The following is a 13,285-nucleotide window of genomic DNA, read 5'->3' as shown; positions in this document are numbered from 1 at the left end:
CATTTAGTATGGGATTCATTCGGAGATTTTGTCAGGGCTGGTTAATCTGAAATGTTCCCCACCCTCTTCAAAGTTCATAGGCCATAGTTGTTGATATGCATATTGTTTTTGAAATACATTGTTTTCTCAGCTGTTAAAATAAGGATAATCATTTATCTAGTATAAGCATCATAATGTGCAGATCAGCAGTAATAAACTGTACTTCATAAAGGGAAAATGCATTCTGAGAAGAAATTTGTCCTCAGATTTTCTTGGGAATGGTTATGTATAATATTTTGATGACTAGTATAGTTTCCTGGTTTTGGGATGACCTTTTGGCATCAGCTCAAGATTTCTGAGATGCTCTTACATTTTGACTAGAAAATTGTTTGCTATGTACTGTGGCAGTGGTATAGATGCATCTTTTGTAGGTACTTCTCAGGGTCCCACTGCAGAAATATTTGGGTATTCTCATAGTTATCCACAATGTACTTTACAGCAGCATTGTTATTTTATTCCATTTTACAGAGATTGAGGAATGTACAGTTTGTGGTCTAGTCAGTGTTAGACAAGAAGAACCTAAGATCAGAAAGCAACTATCAGACCATTAGTCCACATAGTCTAGTCCATAGTTTGAAACAAAGCAGGGAGAGTAAGCTCTCCTTTAGACTTCTAGTAGCAGTGCAATCATTGGACTTGTTTTGCTTGCGTTTTCTGTCTGAGTTACATTTGGAAACCATATCAGAAATGTAGTTCTCACAGGAATGGCCAAAAGCAGATAGCTAGAGAGCAGAATAGGAATGGAGCAAGCATATTTGATGTTGCATATTTGATGTTTCCCAGGGTACTGTTGGGGAATGAATCATTCGAGACATAAGGACTTAAAAAATTGCATACTGTTTTCTGACTTTCATCTGTTTTCGTGAAACCATTTCTCCTTGTGAACATCCGTGATCTTCCTTAGAGCCTCCATACCTAAACAGTCTGTAAACAGACCTCTATCATACTCTTTCCCAAGTTATCTCTTTCCTAGTCTGAGAAGGCCTGTTAATTATTCCTAATAGGTCATTTGTGTCCTTGATCATGTCTGTCGTCTTTGAACCTTTTCTTGTTGTGCTGTATAGCTTTTTTGAGGAGAGAGGGGATGTGAAGAGATCAGAATTTCACATGCAGTGCGCAGGGCTGAAGAAGCAGATAAACCATGGCTTATCAAGTGAGATAAGAGTGTTTTCTGATTTGTTCAGAAACTGAAGCCCAGATTTCCATAGTGCCGAGTAGGCATCCTAAGCACAGAAAAGGAAGCAAGAAAACAGGTGGTCACATTGCCTGATGTAACGTGCATTTCTACTAGTTTGTAATCAGTAAAAGAAGCAATGAGGCTAGGATTGTCTACCATGCCATCATCTTTTTTGTGTCAACAGAACTGTTTGAAGTGCACCTAAAATACAACCACAGAAAGCAATGCCAGAATGAAGTTGTTAAAAGCTGGGATCTGTACAAGCTACTGAATGCATTCTGTGTCTGGTTTTGAGCATTTGAATTTCTGAGGACTATCTTCCATACAGAAAAAATGCTAAGAGAAACACTGGAAGTTTGTTGCTGTAGCTCTGGTCCCTCTGGAAATACACCCAAAGATAATCTTTCTTCTGAGGCAGATGATGACAGGGAACTAAAAAGTTCCTTCTCTGTGTTCTAATCACAATAGCCATTCCCAGGCTACTGGCTTTAGACAGACATATCCCATTTCTAAAAAAATGACATGTTGTTTACTAGATATCCTTATGACTTCAGCAAAAGCTTATATTCCACAGTAGTAGTATTTCTCACAACTTTTCTTTCAGTGTTGACATTCCTGAGTGTGCTTTCCTAAAACCAGTATAGCCCCTGTTCAATATTTCAGACTGAAAAGATTACATGGATTTTGTTATGTAAGTTGTGACAACAAGCCCCAGTGAATTACTGCCCAAGTCAGACACGTACTAGCAAATATGAATAATGAAAACAGAATGCTTCTTTCTACGCTCATTACTCATTGACATTAGTACCTGAAGGCACTAAAAAATGAATTTTAACGTTTCTTACACATGTCTTTTTAATGGAGTTATAAGTCATTTTCAGAAGGTAGTAGCCTTGTTCCATGGAGAGGTACAGGCAGTCTTTCTGCTACTTCTTTGAGCTACCTGAACCCAAGATACTAGCAAGGGAGCCAAATTAATTTGTGATGTGACTTCAGTAGCATTTTTCAGAAAGGGTAATATTTAGCTTGAGTTGAACTCTGAACCATACAGCTTCTGAGAAAGGAGTTCCTGTATGCTTGCGTTCATCCTTATAGGCACACTTTCATTTTAGGTAGGATAGCCTTGCTGGCATACCAGTAAATGCAACCAACTTTTTTTTGAGAGGAACCTTTTCCTTATTTCTCTTTAAATGTAAAATTCATTTTCTTTGCTAGTTTTCTAGATAGCTTTTTTTTTTAAACTCCTTGAGCAGAGAAAGAGAAAGCAAGGTCTCTCTCTTCTGGGTTCAACAGCTTCTTTCATTCATATTCAAAGCAAGCAGTGTATATTATTCAAAAGCCAAGCATTGACCTTCTTTCAGGATAAAGCTTTGAAGGCAAGCTGTATGAGAAGAAAGCATCTGTTGCTTAAAAGTGCACCAGATTAATTTAGTTGCAATGCAGTTAACAAAACTTCTCAGATCTCTCAAAGTGACTAATCCTTTAATTGACAGATATTGACTGGCTATTATTAGAGACTTCTGATACCAACTAGCCAAATCTGTTGGTTTGGGGTTGGATTGGTTTCCAGCCCCTGCCTTGGAAAAAGAAATATCAAGCTTTGTCTGTCTATCCTGATTTTAGAAAGTTTACTGCACATGCGGGAAAGTATGCCTGTCACCCTGAAAATAGTAAGTGTTCGAGATATGCTGTCGTTCTGAGAGGTCATCTACTTTAAGAGAAATTCAATTCTGTCTTGTTAAAAAGAAAATGTAAAGAATCTATGCAGTATTTGAGAAATGACCTTGTATTTCATAGTAATAAGTACTCTAATGAGCTCAGTCCCTTTGATCAGAATTTTTCTGTCAAGCAGATTTGATGGACTTCACTGTTTAAAATCAGTGGTGCGTATCTCACAAAAAAATAAAGTAAAGCTTACAAAGAACATGTGTTTCATATTGATTCATGCCATCTCAAGTGGTTATAGTAAAACACACATTTCTAAGACCTTCCATTTTGATAAAACACTGTGATGCAGCACTTGTTTTGCTCCCTGGTTTGACAGTGCAAATAATTTGCTGCTCATTTAGAAAATGAAATAACATTTTTGGCACACTTTGTAATTGAAATGCATAAACAAGATTTTTTTTAAAAAAAAAGAAAAAAAGATTTCCTGAGCAATCTCTTAAACTTCATTAGAAGGTGAGCATGATTATCAGTATCCTAAACCAGTTAGAAAATTGGAGAAGAATAGTAGATCTTTTGAGCTGTTTCTTTGTGGGATCAAAGAGGTTCAGATAATGGGTATAGAGTATCAGTTTTAACTGTAGGATATTTCTATACTGCAAAAGGTTTAGTTGAGCTGAACCTCAAATCTCTGTAAATTGGCCACTAGGAAGGATATTAAGTATTTTAAATATATTTTCTTAAGTGGTTACATTTATCACTTCTTAATTAATAAAGCTGCCCAGGGAGGTGGTTGAGTCACCTTCCCTGGAGGTGTTTAAGGCACGGGTGGACGAGGTGCTAAGGGGCATGGTTTAATGTTTGATAGGAATGGTTGGACTCGAGGATCCGGTGGTTCTTCCAACCTGGTGATTCTATGATTCTATGAAATTCATATGCATAAAATGGAATTGAGTTCTTGTGCCTTTAGAGTTAAATGGATGAGTGAACTGTTTTGTTTGAAAGGCATTTAGAAGTGCTCCAGTATTTACACTGCAGATTTTTTTTTTTTTTAGTGATGGATTGTGATTTCTTTGCTTCTAGGTAAAACTCGAAGGACCTGTCTTCTGCCTGCAAAATCGGCAAGTGAGCATAGCTTTAAGGACTTCAGCAGAAACCAGCTATCAAATTATCCTATGCTTCCAATGACCAAGTCAATAGAAACTCTCCAGCAAGGGGAAAAAGAAAGCCAATTGGGTTGTGCACATCATGCTCTGAAGAGCTCTGCCAAACTACCAGCTGTTACAGGTCTGAAGAAGAACCGTAGAAGTTTACCAGTTGCTGTCTGTCGGAGCTATGAAACTCTGGATGGCCCCCAGGATGTAGATACATGGCCAAGATCTCACTCGCTGGATGATCTCCAGGGAGAATCCAATACTAACCTACAGGACACTAGCAAGGAAGTAGATTCTTTTCCTCAGGATTCACTAGATACAAAAAAAAAGACAACTGGCTCTGCCCTGCCACCTCAGTCTCGTGGAGGCAGCTGTGTGGTAGATGACTTGATGGCTAAGCAGGGGAAAGGAGCTGCTAGTTCTCAGAAGGGAAGAGCTAAGGAACTGGACTGCTCTGTAATGGAAACTGCAGGTGGAAAGCCTGCTCCACTTCCCCTGAAAAACTGTGAAGCTCAGCCTGCCTTAGCGGCACATCCTGCAACAAGGACACCTCTGGAAATACAAAGTAAAGGCTTTCATGACCTTGCACGAGCTGATTATGCTCCAGTCCTCAAGGGAGGTCTAGAAGCTGAGCAAAAAGGCACAAATGAAGCAAGAATGCAACCAAAAAATCCTTCTCAGCCACCACCTGTCCCTGCCAAAAAATGCCGAGAACGCCTTTCTAATGGATTATATCATCCTCCCATGACCACAACTGGGAACCACTCAAGTCTAGAAGCACCATGTTTGCCAGTAAAAAAGAGCAGCTCATCCACTCCCATTGATTGTCACGGAGTACCTGTCCACAGGACATCTTCTGAACAGGAGCCCAGTACTCCTCCTAGCCCACTGCCACCATGGCTGTCGGAGCTCCCAGAGACTGCTAGTGTTCAGCAGCATGTGATAAAGCTAGGTCCTGCTTCATCAAGGAAAGTCTCTTGTAGCAGGGGAATAGATCTGGAAATGGTAATAGAAAACAAGTTGCAGTCTGAAGACATTGATCTTACTGAAGAACCATATTCTGACAAGGTAAGTGGAGGACTTTGCTTCATTGCCTTCCAAGGGATAGTCATTCATTTATTCTATCTGTTGTTTTTCTGTGAGTAACCAACCTAAATAAAACATAAGTTATTGGGATCTTAACATTCTGTAACTATGTTTGTCTTCACTGTCAGGCCTGATGTCTGAAGTAACTTTTGTGTTGTGGGGGGACTGAGAAATCCCAGGCTTATTCTGAAACTTCATCTTTTCTGGCCCACTAGTACCTTAGTGGCACTGGGCATGGGATTGTCTTTCTCTGCCAGTGTGGGGAAGCAGAGCTGAAGAAGGAAGTCGTGATTAGATTTTATGCTTCTAAGAAAAGCTGAATTGATACAATAGTCATTAGGACATATTTTGGAGTCCTAAGTAAGGAGTCCTAAGGTCCAGTCCTTCCTTTAGAGATTGCTTTTTCAGTTTTCATGGAATCTCGAGAAAAGCCCTTTCTTGCTACCATCCTGCACCTTTATGTTTGCATAGATTGTGGACTGCATTGATACACTTTTACCTATTCTCTCTCCTTTCTGTCTGGCTGGAAACATTCAGCATGGTCGCTGTGGTATTCCTGAGGCATTGGTACAGAGGTACTCTGAAGACTTAGACCAGCCTGAAAAGGACATTGCCACAAACATGGACCAAGTCCGGGTAAAGCAGCTGAGGAAGCAGCATCGCATGGCAGTGAGTATTTCTCTAAACCTATTTTTCTTATTTATGAGCAGACTTGTAAAAAGGACTGACTACTGCTAAAGGGACATAGCTGTAATATCCTGGTACCAAGTGTTCCCTGTGTTCAGCCAGCAGGTACAATTTAGGTAGGGGTACTACAGGGGCAGGAGGTACCTCCACCTGTTCCAAAGGAGGACAGTTACTAGTTGAAAGGAAAGCACATAGCCTTCTGTCTTGACTGAATAATAGTTTTAAAGCCTAAGCAGATTGTAAGCACTTGTAGGAGAGACTTTCTCAATGAAGGTTACAGGCATTAAATGCTTTTGTATTGTAATCTGAAACATTTTACACTCCTTTTTTATTTCTTAAACTGTACTGTTGTCCATTCCTCCTTAGCAAAAGCAGAGGGGGAAACGATCAAAAGACTTTGTGGCTTTTTGTAAGAGAGCTTGATCTCTCTGAGGAGGTGATAAGCAAAATTGGTATTCTCTTGCCTTACTGAGAAACTAAATGGATCATCCCAGATATGGAAAGTCTTGTCACTGGATAGTTTTTACTGATCTCAGACTAATTCAGAATGGCACATGATGGTAGGTCAAGCATCTGGATACTGCCTGCTGCATCTGCTTCATCAAAACTGTTGCTGTTACTCCTATGCCAAGTGATCTTAGCCTTTCAACCCACACCACTCTCATACTGATGAATGTGAAATGAGAGAAGTTGAAACATCTGCTATGGAATTCTACCAGTTTGGAAGGAGGAAAAAAAAAAAAAAACTAAACAGGAGAAGAGGAGAAGACTTACTGTAAAACAAGCAGTTCCGTTTAACATTAAGGGTTGTTTTCTTTTTTTTTTCTTTGCTGTCTAGATTCCAAGTGGAGGGCTCACTGAAATTTGCCGAAAACCTGTATCCCCAGGACTTATCACCTCTGTATCTGACTGGCTGATTTCCATTGGTCTACCTATGTATTCCAGCCTGCTTACAGAAGCAGGATTCAACACACTGAGCAAAGTGCCTTCTCTGTCACAAACTTGTCTTCAAGAAGCTGGCATCACAGAGGAAAGGCACATAAGCAAGCTCCTGACAGCAGCAAGACTCTTCAAACCTCTTGATCCAGAGGCAATTTAATGTGCTCCATAGTGTGGCATTGCCTGGTCAAGAATCCACTGCTTCTTCCTGCACCAATATTGCTCTAATTACTTCACATAGCTAAAGTGATCAAGGAAGTGGCTCCCAAGGACAGGCAGATATCTTCTTAAAAGGATATGAAATGTTGCTATTGCTGTCTTTGGCAACTGAAGGAGAAGAGAAGCAGCCACCAGATAACATAGATGTGGTGTACTTCACTCACCTCTCACTCCCCTGTGAATTATTCTTCATAAAATGCAGAGGATTGGCCTGAGAGTCGGACAGCTTCACAGAATTAAGGGATCCTTGCATGTCTTCCTCACGTTTGTGGAGGTAATACTAGTAATAGGCCCTATTTCTGTGGAGAGCTCCTCAGACTGGGAGGGTCTTCTAGGTTCCAGCTACCTGGAGTCAGTCCTAACAACCAGGTACAAGCCAATGCAAATTTCAGTAGAAGCTGTTTGGCAAATGCCTTTTGTTTATTTTAGCAGTCTAGAACTAAACATAAACCTCCCCCAGTCATCTTTGCTGTTGCTTGGTATAGGTCCCAATACACCGCAAAGCCTTTAGCTAGGCCAAAGTTAATGGACTGGAATTAGTTTTTAGTATGGTCCATCTCTGTCACTCCAATGCAACTAACCTGCAGAGAGTCAGAAAGCTTCTTTTTATTTGTACAGAGCTGAGGTAATTTTTTATAACTGCTTTCTAGCAATCAACTTTTTATTTGCCTTAAAATAAGCTTTTAAGCAGTTATCTAGTGTTCACTTACCTGTATTCATGGTTCTGAAGCCTTGTTTCAACCTGTCGCCCTTAAGCTACACTTAGGGTGATATCCAGCTGAAGTAGCTTCAATAAAATGCCTCATCGTAACACCTTCTGTTTTGTAGAGATACTTTTACAAATGCAGGGTTATGCTAAGTTTCGGTTGTCGGGCTAACTTCTTGTTCACTACAGTCTGCATTTACTGTTGTTACTAAACTGTTCCAAGATAATACTGCCTTGTATATATGTAACTGCTTTTTATTTTAATCATATTCTGTGTACTGTGTTATACTGTCAATCATTATGCTGCAGCTTTGACTTGGTATCCTGACCATATCAGTTCCAAACAATGGGTTTCTGCAAATGAAAATTAAGATTGTGGGAGATAAAATGCATCAAAAAAGCAAATTGTGTCCCATAGAAATCATCAGATCCAGTAATTCCATTGCCTGGATGAAAAAATCCTATACAGTCTTAGGAATTTCACTGTGATTTTATAGCAGTTGAGATCCTTCATGACTGTGTGTTAATATTACCTCTCACTGGAAGAGAGCATTGTTCCAGCATATGTGGTGAACCATTTTTCCATGATATAATGATATTTTTCTGCCTAAATCCCTTAAAACATTCCATTGGCATATGTGGCTAATGAGAGATTTTATTTTTCTATATCGGTACACATATTATATACCAAATACAAATTATCATGAATAGCACAAAACTAGCTTTTTCTTTGAGATCTGTGTACACTATGTCCTTAAGTTTCTTGTAAGCACAAACCCTCCATGGAAGACAGAGCGGGCTTACTCTGGCGTATAAAGGGATATCCTATAGAAACAGGGCTGCAGGCCAGGATATGTGATTGTTTCCAGTATCAGTTCTGACATCAACTTACTGTATAAAACCAGACTAAGCACTTCACGATTTGGTTTCTCAGTTATCCCAGCCTTGTATTGAGCTAATGACTCTTTTTCTGATAAAATGTGCTCACAGACTGATGAATCAAAAATTGTGGTTGCTCTATGCTTCCTTACTGTATATGGTCCTTTCATGGTCATGTTTTAAGTCAGATAAACTGTGCTTTTTATTACAGATGGTATTTAATTTGGCTTCTGATAGAATTGTTAGGTGTTAGGTTTACTCTCCTTGCTTCATACTTCAACACTGTCTACTGCACTCCATCATGTGAAGGAAATTAATTCACTGATGTTATGTGAAATTGTTCTCAAGTGAAGTTCCTTGGGATATGTTTCTGTAATGTTATCCTTGGTGTGTGGATAATCAGCATGTTCTAATATGACAGCATCAGGAACATACAGCATAGGTGCTTTGCACAGCTGGTGAAAATCTAAAAACAAAAAAGAAAAAAAGGTAAACAAAACCCTCCAAACTAGATGTCTTTTTAATAGTGATGATTTATCTGTTGTTCCTCTCAGAGGCTTATGTGGTGACTATCAGTAAGCAGGAGATGGAAAGAGTATTGAGATTTCCTGGGATTACTGGCAGGGGACAGAACTGGGTAGACAGCAGTTATGTTGGAGCAAAGGAGAAGTCCAGGCTGGCTATATGCAATAAAAAAGGAAACAGATTTCCTTGTGTTGCAGGGAAGACAATTCATATAATAAAGGTCTTCTGTATTAATTACTCTCTCCTCTCTTAATAATGGAGAATTATGAGAATAAGATGAATCTGTGTGACAAACAGTCTTTGTAAATCCATAATTTTTAAATTATAATGTAGCCCAGGGAAACAAATCACACTCGTCAGGTGTAGAGTGGGCAGTTTGAGATATGTAAGTTTTAATAGTTGCTTTGTTTTTCTTTTTTAAGACTCTGCTCTGTGGTCTTACTTGAATTACAGTTTATGTTTTAATCTAACAAAGCCTTAAGCTTCTCAGTGTTTGAGCTTCCCTGCTGTGGTTTCAGGGTCCCATGTCATTCCCTGCTCAGGTGAAGTGGAGCGGTATGAGAGCCCTGACCTAACCTTTTATGTTTTCTTGCAACCATTCAGTGCTCTAAGCAAAGGTGACTCTTGGGAAGCACGAAAGAAACCTGCTGCTGGAATCCTAATCTGCTCCGCTCAGGCTAATGATGTTAAGTATCTATCCATTGTACCGTTGTAACTCAAGCAGCTATTTAACAATAGAAGCAGCAAGCCCAAAATATTACCAAATGCCATCATAACTGTAAGCTTGGATCGATAACCCTCTGTTAGTACCCAGGTGGCAATGATGCCTGTAGTTCCCTGTGCTCTCTTACAAACCTGGCTCTGAATGCAAACTGGGAGCATGATCAGAAGCATTAAACATTGCATTATTCAAACGGGTCATCATCTCTAAGAGCAGCAATAGTGGTCGATTCACCAAGTCACAGCTGTGCAGTTGTACTGTATTATTTTTAGAATAAATAATACTTTTGGTCCAAGATACTTCTATCTTTAATTGACACCCTCTGGGAAATCAAAACTGTCAAGCAAGTTATGTAACAACTAACAAAGTTGCACTTTCTGTATATGAAATCAATATTTAAATAACTTATTTTTCTCCATTTGCTGTTCTTAAATGATGTAAGTAGCTGTAATATACCAGTACTCAATATGTCCTGCAGTTTGCTTCAACACGAGAAAGCTGTGTATTGTAAAGAAAAAAAAGAAAAAACAGAATATGAATGTGTAAAGATTATTGTGCTCTTTCATTTAGCAAAAAAAATGGTTGACAAAAGGGTTTTCCTGTGTATCAAAACTTGTCTATAATTATATGTCATACTGTTCATAGCTAAAAAGTAAATAAATTTCCTTGTTCTCTCTCTTTTTTTGGTTGTTTTTTATTTATCTGACAGATCATCTGTTTACTGATCTTGTAGGAATGTCCAGCTAATTTCTGCTTGAATCCTGAGCCCTCTCCCTCCGGCTTGCTAAGTTACTCCCCTCGTTAGCACTCTGCGTAAATACCTACAGCAGGAGAAGAAGGTTAAAAAAAAATATATTAAAAGCACTGACAATCCAGTACTAGAAGCAGTCCTCAAAATGTGTGGGATGTGAATCATCTTTGTCCAGATTTTTGTCTCTAATATGCCCTGAATGTCCAGCTGCTGGGCTCAGGAGGTCTACCTAGTCTCTGCTTGGGAGCTTTTCAACTTTGCATTGGAGTAATTAAAAATTGGTGGAACCAGAGGAAGATTATATGAGTGTGATGCTCTGCTGTTGTAGTTACAGCTGTTGCCTGCAAGAAGGGATTTCAAACCTGGTTTTCACGTGCAGCTCTGCTTTGTTGGGCTGGTGTGATGCCTCATTCTGGAGAGAGCGGCTGTGACTCCTGAGCAGTCAGGTAATCTTGGCAGTCTGTAGTAAGATGCCAATGCCCTCCAGGTTTTAGGTTAAAAGGGCCTTAGGACATGACTCTTGGCACCTCCTTCTAGCTCGCTGTAGTGACGTACTGCTTAGTGTCTCATATGGAACAAGAGGGAATGGCCTCAAGCTCCACCAGGGGAGGTTCAGGCTAGGCATAAGGAAAAATTTTTCACGGAAAGGGTCATTGGGCACTGGCAGAGGCTGCCCAGGGAGGTGGTTGAGTCAACATCCCTGGAGGTGTTTAAGGCACGAGTGGATGAGGCACTGAGGGGCATGGTTTAGTGTTTGATAGGAATGGTTGGACTCGATGATCCGGTGGGTCTTTTCCAACCTGGTGATTCTATGATTTGTTTGTCTAGTTAAATTTGTTATGAAATTAATGGGTGTGCTTACCTGCCTAACAGAGAGTGCTGGCAAGTTCACAGGGCAGCAGTCCACCACAGCTAGAAGATGATCCGTTGTGAATCTAACCCTAAGTAACATAGGGTGGGACTGGGCCTGCCTTAGTTGTTGTTAACCAGAAGCTTAATTCTGGAAACGGCGTAAAGGCAAAACAAAAAATCTGTTGCTTGGGTTGAATCCAGACAGCTGAATCTTTGTTCCCCCTCAGGCAATGCTCCCATCAGAACTGTACAACGTGGCAAACAGCTCGTGGGAATGAAGTAGCGTATCAGATGTGAACTTTTAATTCTTCTCCTCTATTTATGTATCTCGGTTCAGCTGAGGACCAGGCCACTGCTGTGCTTGTGCACTAGAGGGCACTGCTCTGTTGGCCGGAGGAGAGAGTTCAGCTGGCCTCTGGGGGCTGCAGCTGGCTCCCACAGGCCCTTTCCAAGAGTCTCTCAAGTAACAAAATAGAAATAAAAACAAAACAAACCCTGCACAACATGAAAAGTCAGCGTGCTTGCCATCTCTGCAGCTGGAAGGAGTGTTGCTTCCCTTCAAAGACTGCTATGGTCCAGGTTTGCTTTGCAAGCAGCTGAAGCACAAAGCCCCGATCTGTTGCTCTCAGCATTTTGCTCGTGTGTTTGATCCAAATGTGCGCTAACCACAGCAGCCACTGCCAAAATCAAACACCACCACCCCCAGCACATGCATGCCTATCCTTATTCCAAAAGTTCTCTTTCCACAGTGAAGCGTTTGCACTAGAAAAAAAGAGACATGGAAGAAACGTGTTAAAATTCTTGCTACTAATAATTATATAAAGAAACTTTATGCCTGAGCAGAAGGTTCACCGCGGAGACTTAAAAGTTTTGAATGTAACGTTAAATATACCACCAGAGCTACCTCATGAGACTACTAAAGTTTAATATTTTAATATCCAGGAAGTAATATAAAGCAAAAGTCTTATTAGCTCTTAAGCTTGCCCTTTTGCAGGTACTGCAGTCTTTCCTTGCATGAATGGACATAATTGTTTTTTTCCTTCAATTCCACAACACAATTAGTTTATGCTAAGCTTAGGCCTGCATGACTGTGCTTACGGATGCCAACGTGCTGGTGACATTCAACCTTGCCACTAAAGCTGTGGTGTTGCTGAGGTTCTGTCATTTCCAGTACATTTGGGCCTAGTTCCACGCAGAAGAATTTTTACACACATGGATTAACTTATAATATTTTACACTAATGAAAAAAAAAAACACTTTCAAAAACTTTTCAGAATATGTATCGAATTAATATCCAAAAAAAAAAAAAAAAGTCAGACCAGAGCAAAGCCTTAAGTCTTATTTCAAGGGAACCTTGTTGCTTAGGCTGTGGTTGGAGCTCATAAAAACTCTAGGTGTCTAAGGTCAAACAGAAAAACGATTGGTGGGATTATTTGCTTCCAAGGCTAGACAGGTTTGAGGAGGAGAGAAAGGTGAGCATCCAGGCCATGTGCACTCTTTAATTCTGAGTAATGCTGCTTTTATCAGGAGTGGTAGGTCCAGAGGCACAAGCAATGAGAGGCACAGGAGAGCAGGGAGGTACAGTGCTGACAGTGAGATCCCACAGACACTGTCTTCTTAATACGAGTGAAGTAAATCTAGATAAATCCTATCTAGAGCAAACTGTGAAGGTCTGTCACATTGCACCCTGAGGATTGTGCAAAGTTTGCATAGTGCCAGAGTAGGAAACATTAGATTTTGTTTATTTTTTCCTAATATTTGATTTTGTTTATTTTTTTCCTATTATTTGATTTTGTTTATTTTTTCCCCTATTACTTCCAACATTAACCCCAATAGCATTCTTTAGCTCTGCTTAGTTCTCCATGTGCTGTGGGAAAAACATTTA

At 40.0% G+C, this 13,285-nt stretch overlaps 1 protein-coding gene across 8 annotated transcripts in view; it reads left to right on the top strand.

Moving 5' to 3' along the window:
* The window catches only part of LOC138718016 (SAM and SH3 domain-containing protein 1-like), a 550,517-nt gene extending 541,465 nt beyond the window's left edge, over nt 1–9,052 (top strand). For all 8 annotated transcript variants that reach the window (XM_069852137.1, XM_069852136.1, XM_069852143.1 and 5 more), the window contains exons 18-20: nt 3,965–5,103; nt 5,659–5,790; nt 6,647–9,052. In XM_069852137.1, coding sequence (XP_069708238.1) covers nt 3,965–5,103; nt 5,659–5,790; nt 6,647–6,907 — 1,532 coding nt within the window. In that variant the 3' untranslated portion in view covers nt 6,908–9,052. The remainder of the gene's footprint in view (nt 1–3,964; nt 5,104–5,658; nt 5,791–6,646) is intronic.
* The last annotated feature ends 4,233 nt before the right edge of the window (nt 9,053–13,285 follow it).

Source organism: Phaenicophaeus curvirostris, chromosome 2, assembly GCF_032191515.1.
Source record: "Phaenicophaeus curvirostris isolate KB17595 chromosome 2, BPBGC_Pcur_1.0, whole genome shotgun sequence".
Classification (NCBI taxonomy): domain Eukaryota; kingdom Metazoa; phylum Chordata; class Aves; order Cuculiformes; family Cuculidae; genus Phaenicophaeus; species Phaenicophaeus curvirostris.
The sequence above is the reverse complement of the archived record's forward strand: the minus strand, read 5'-3'. Positions and strand labels throughout refer to the sequence as shown.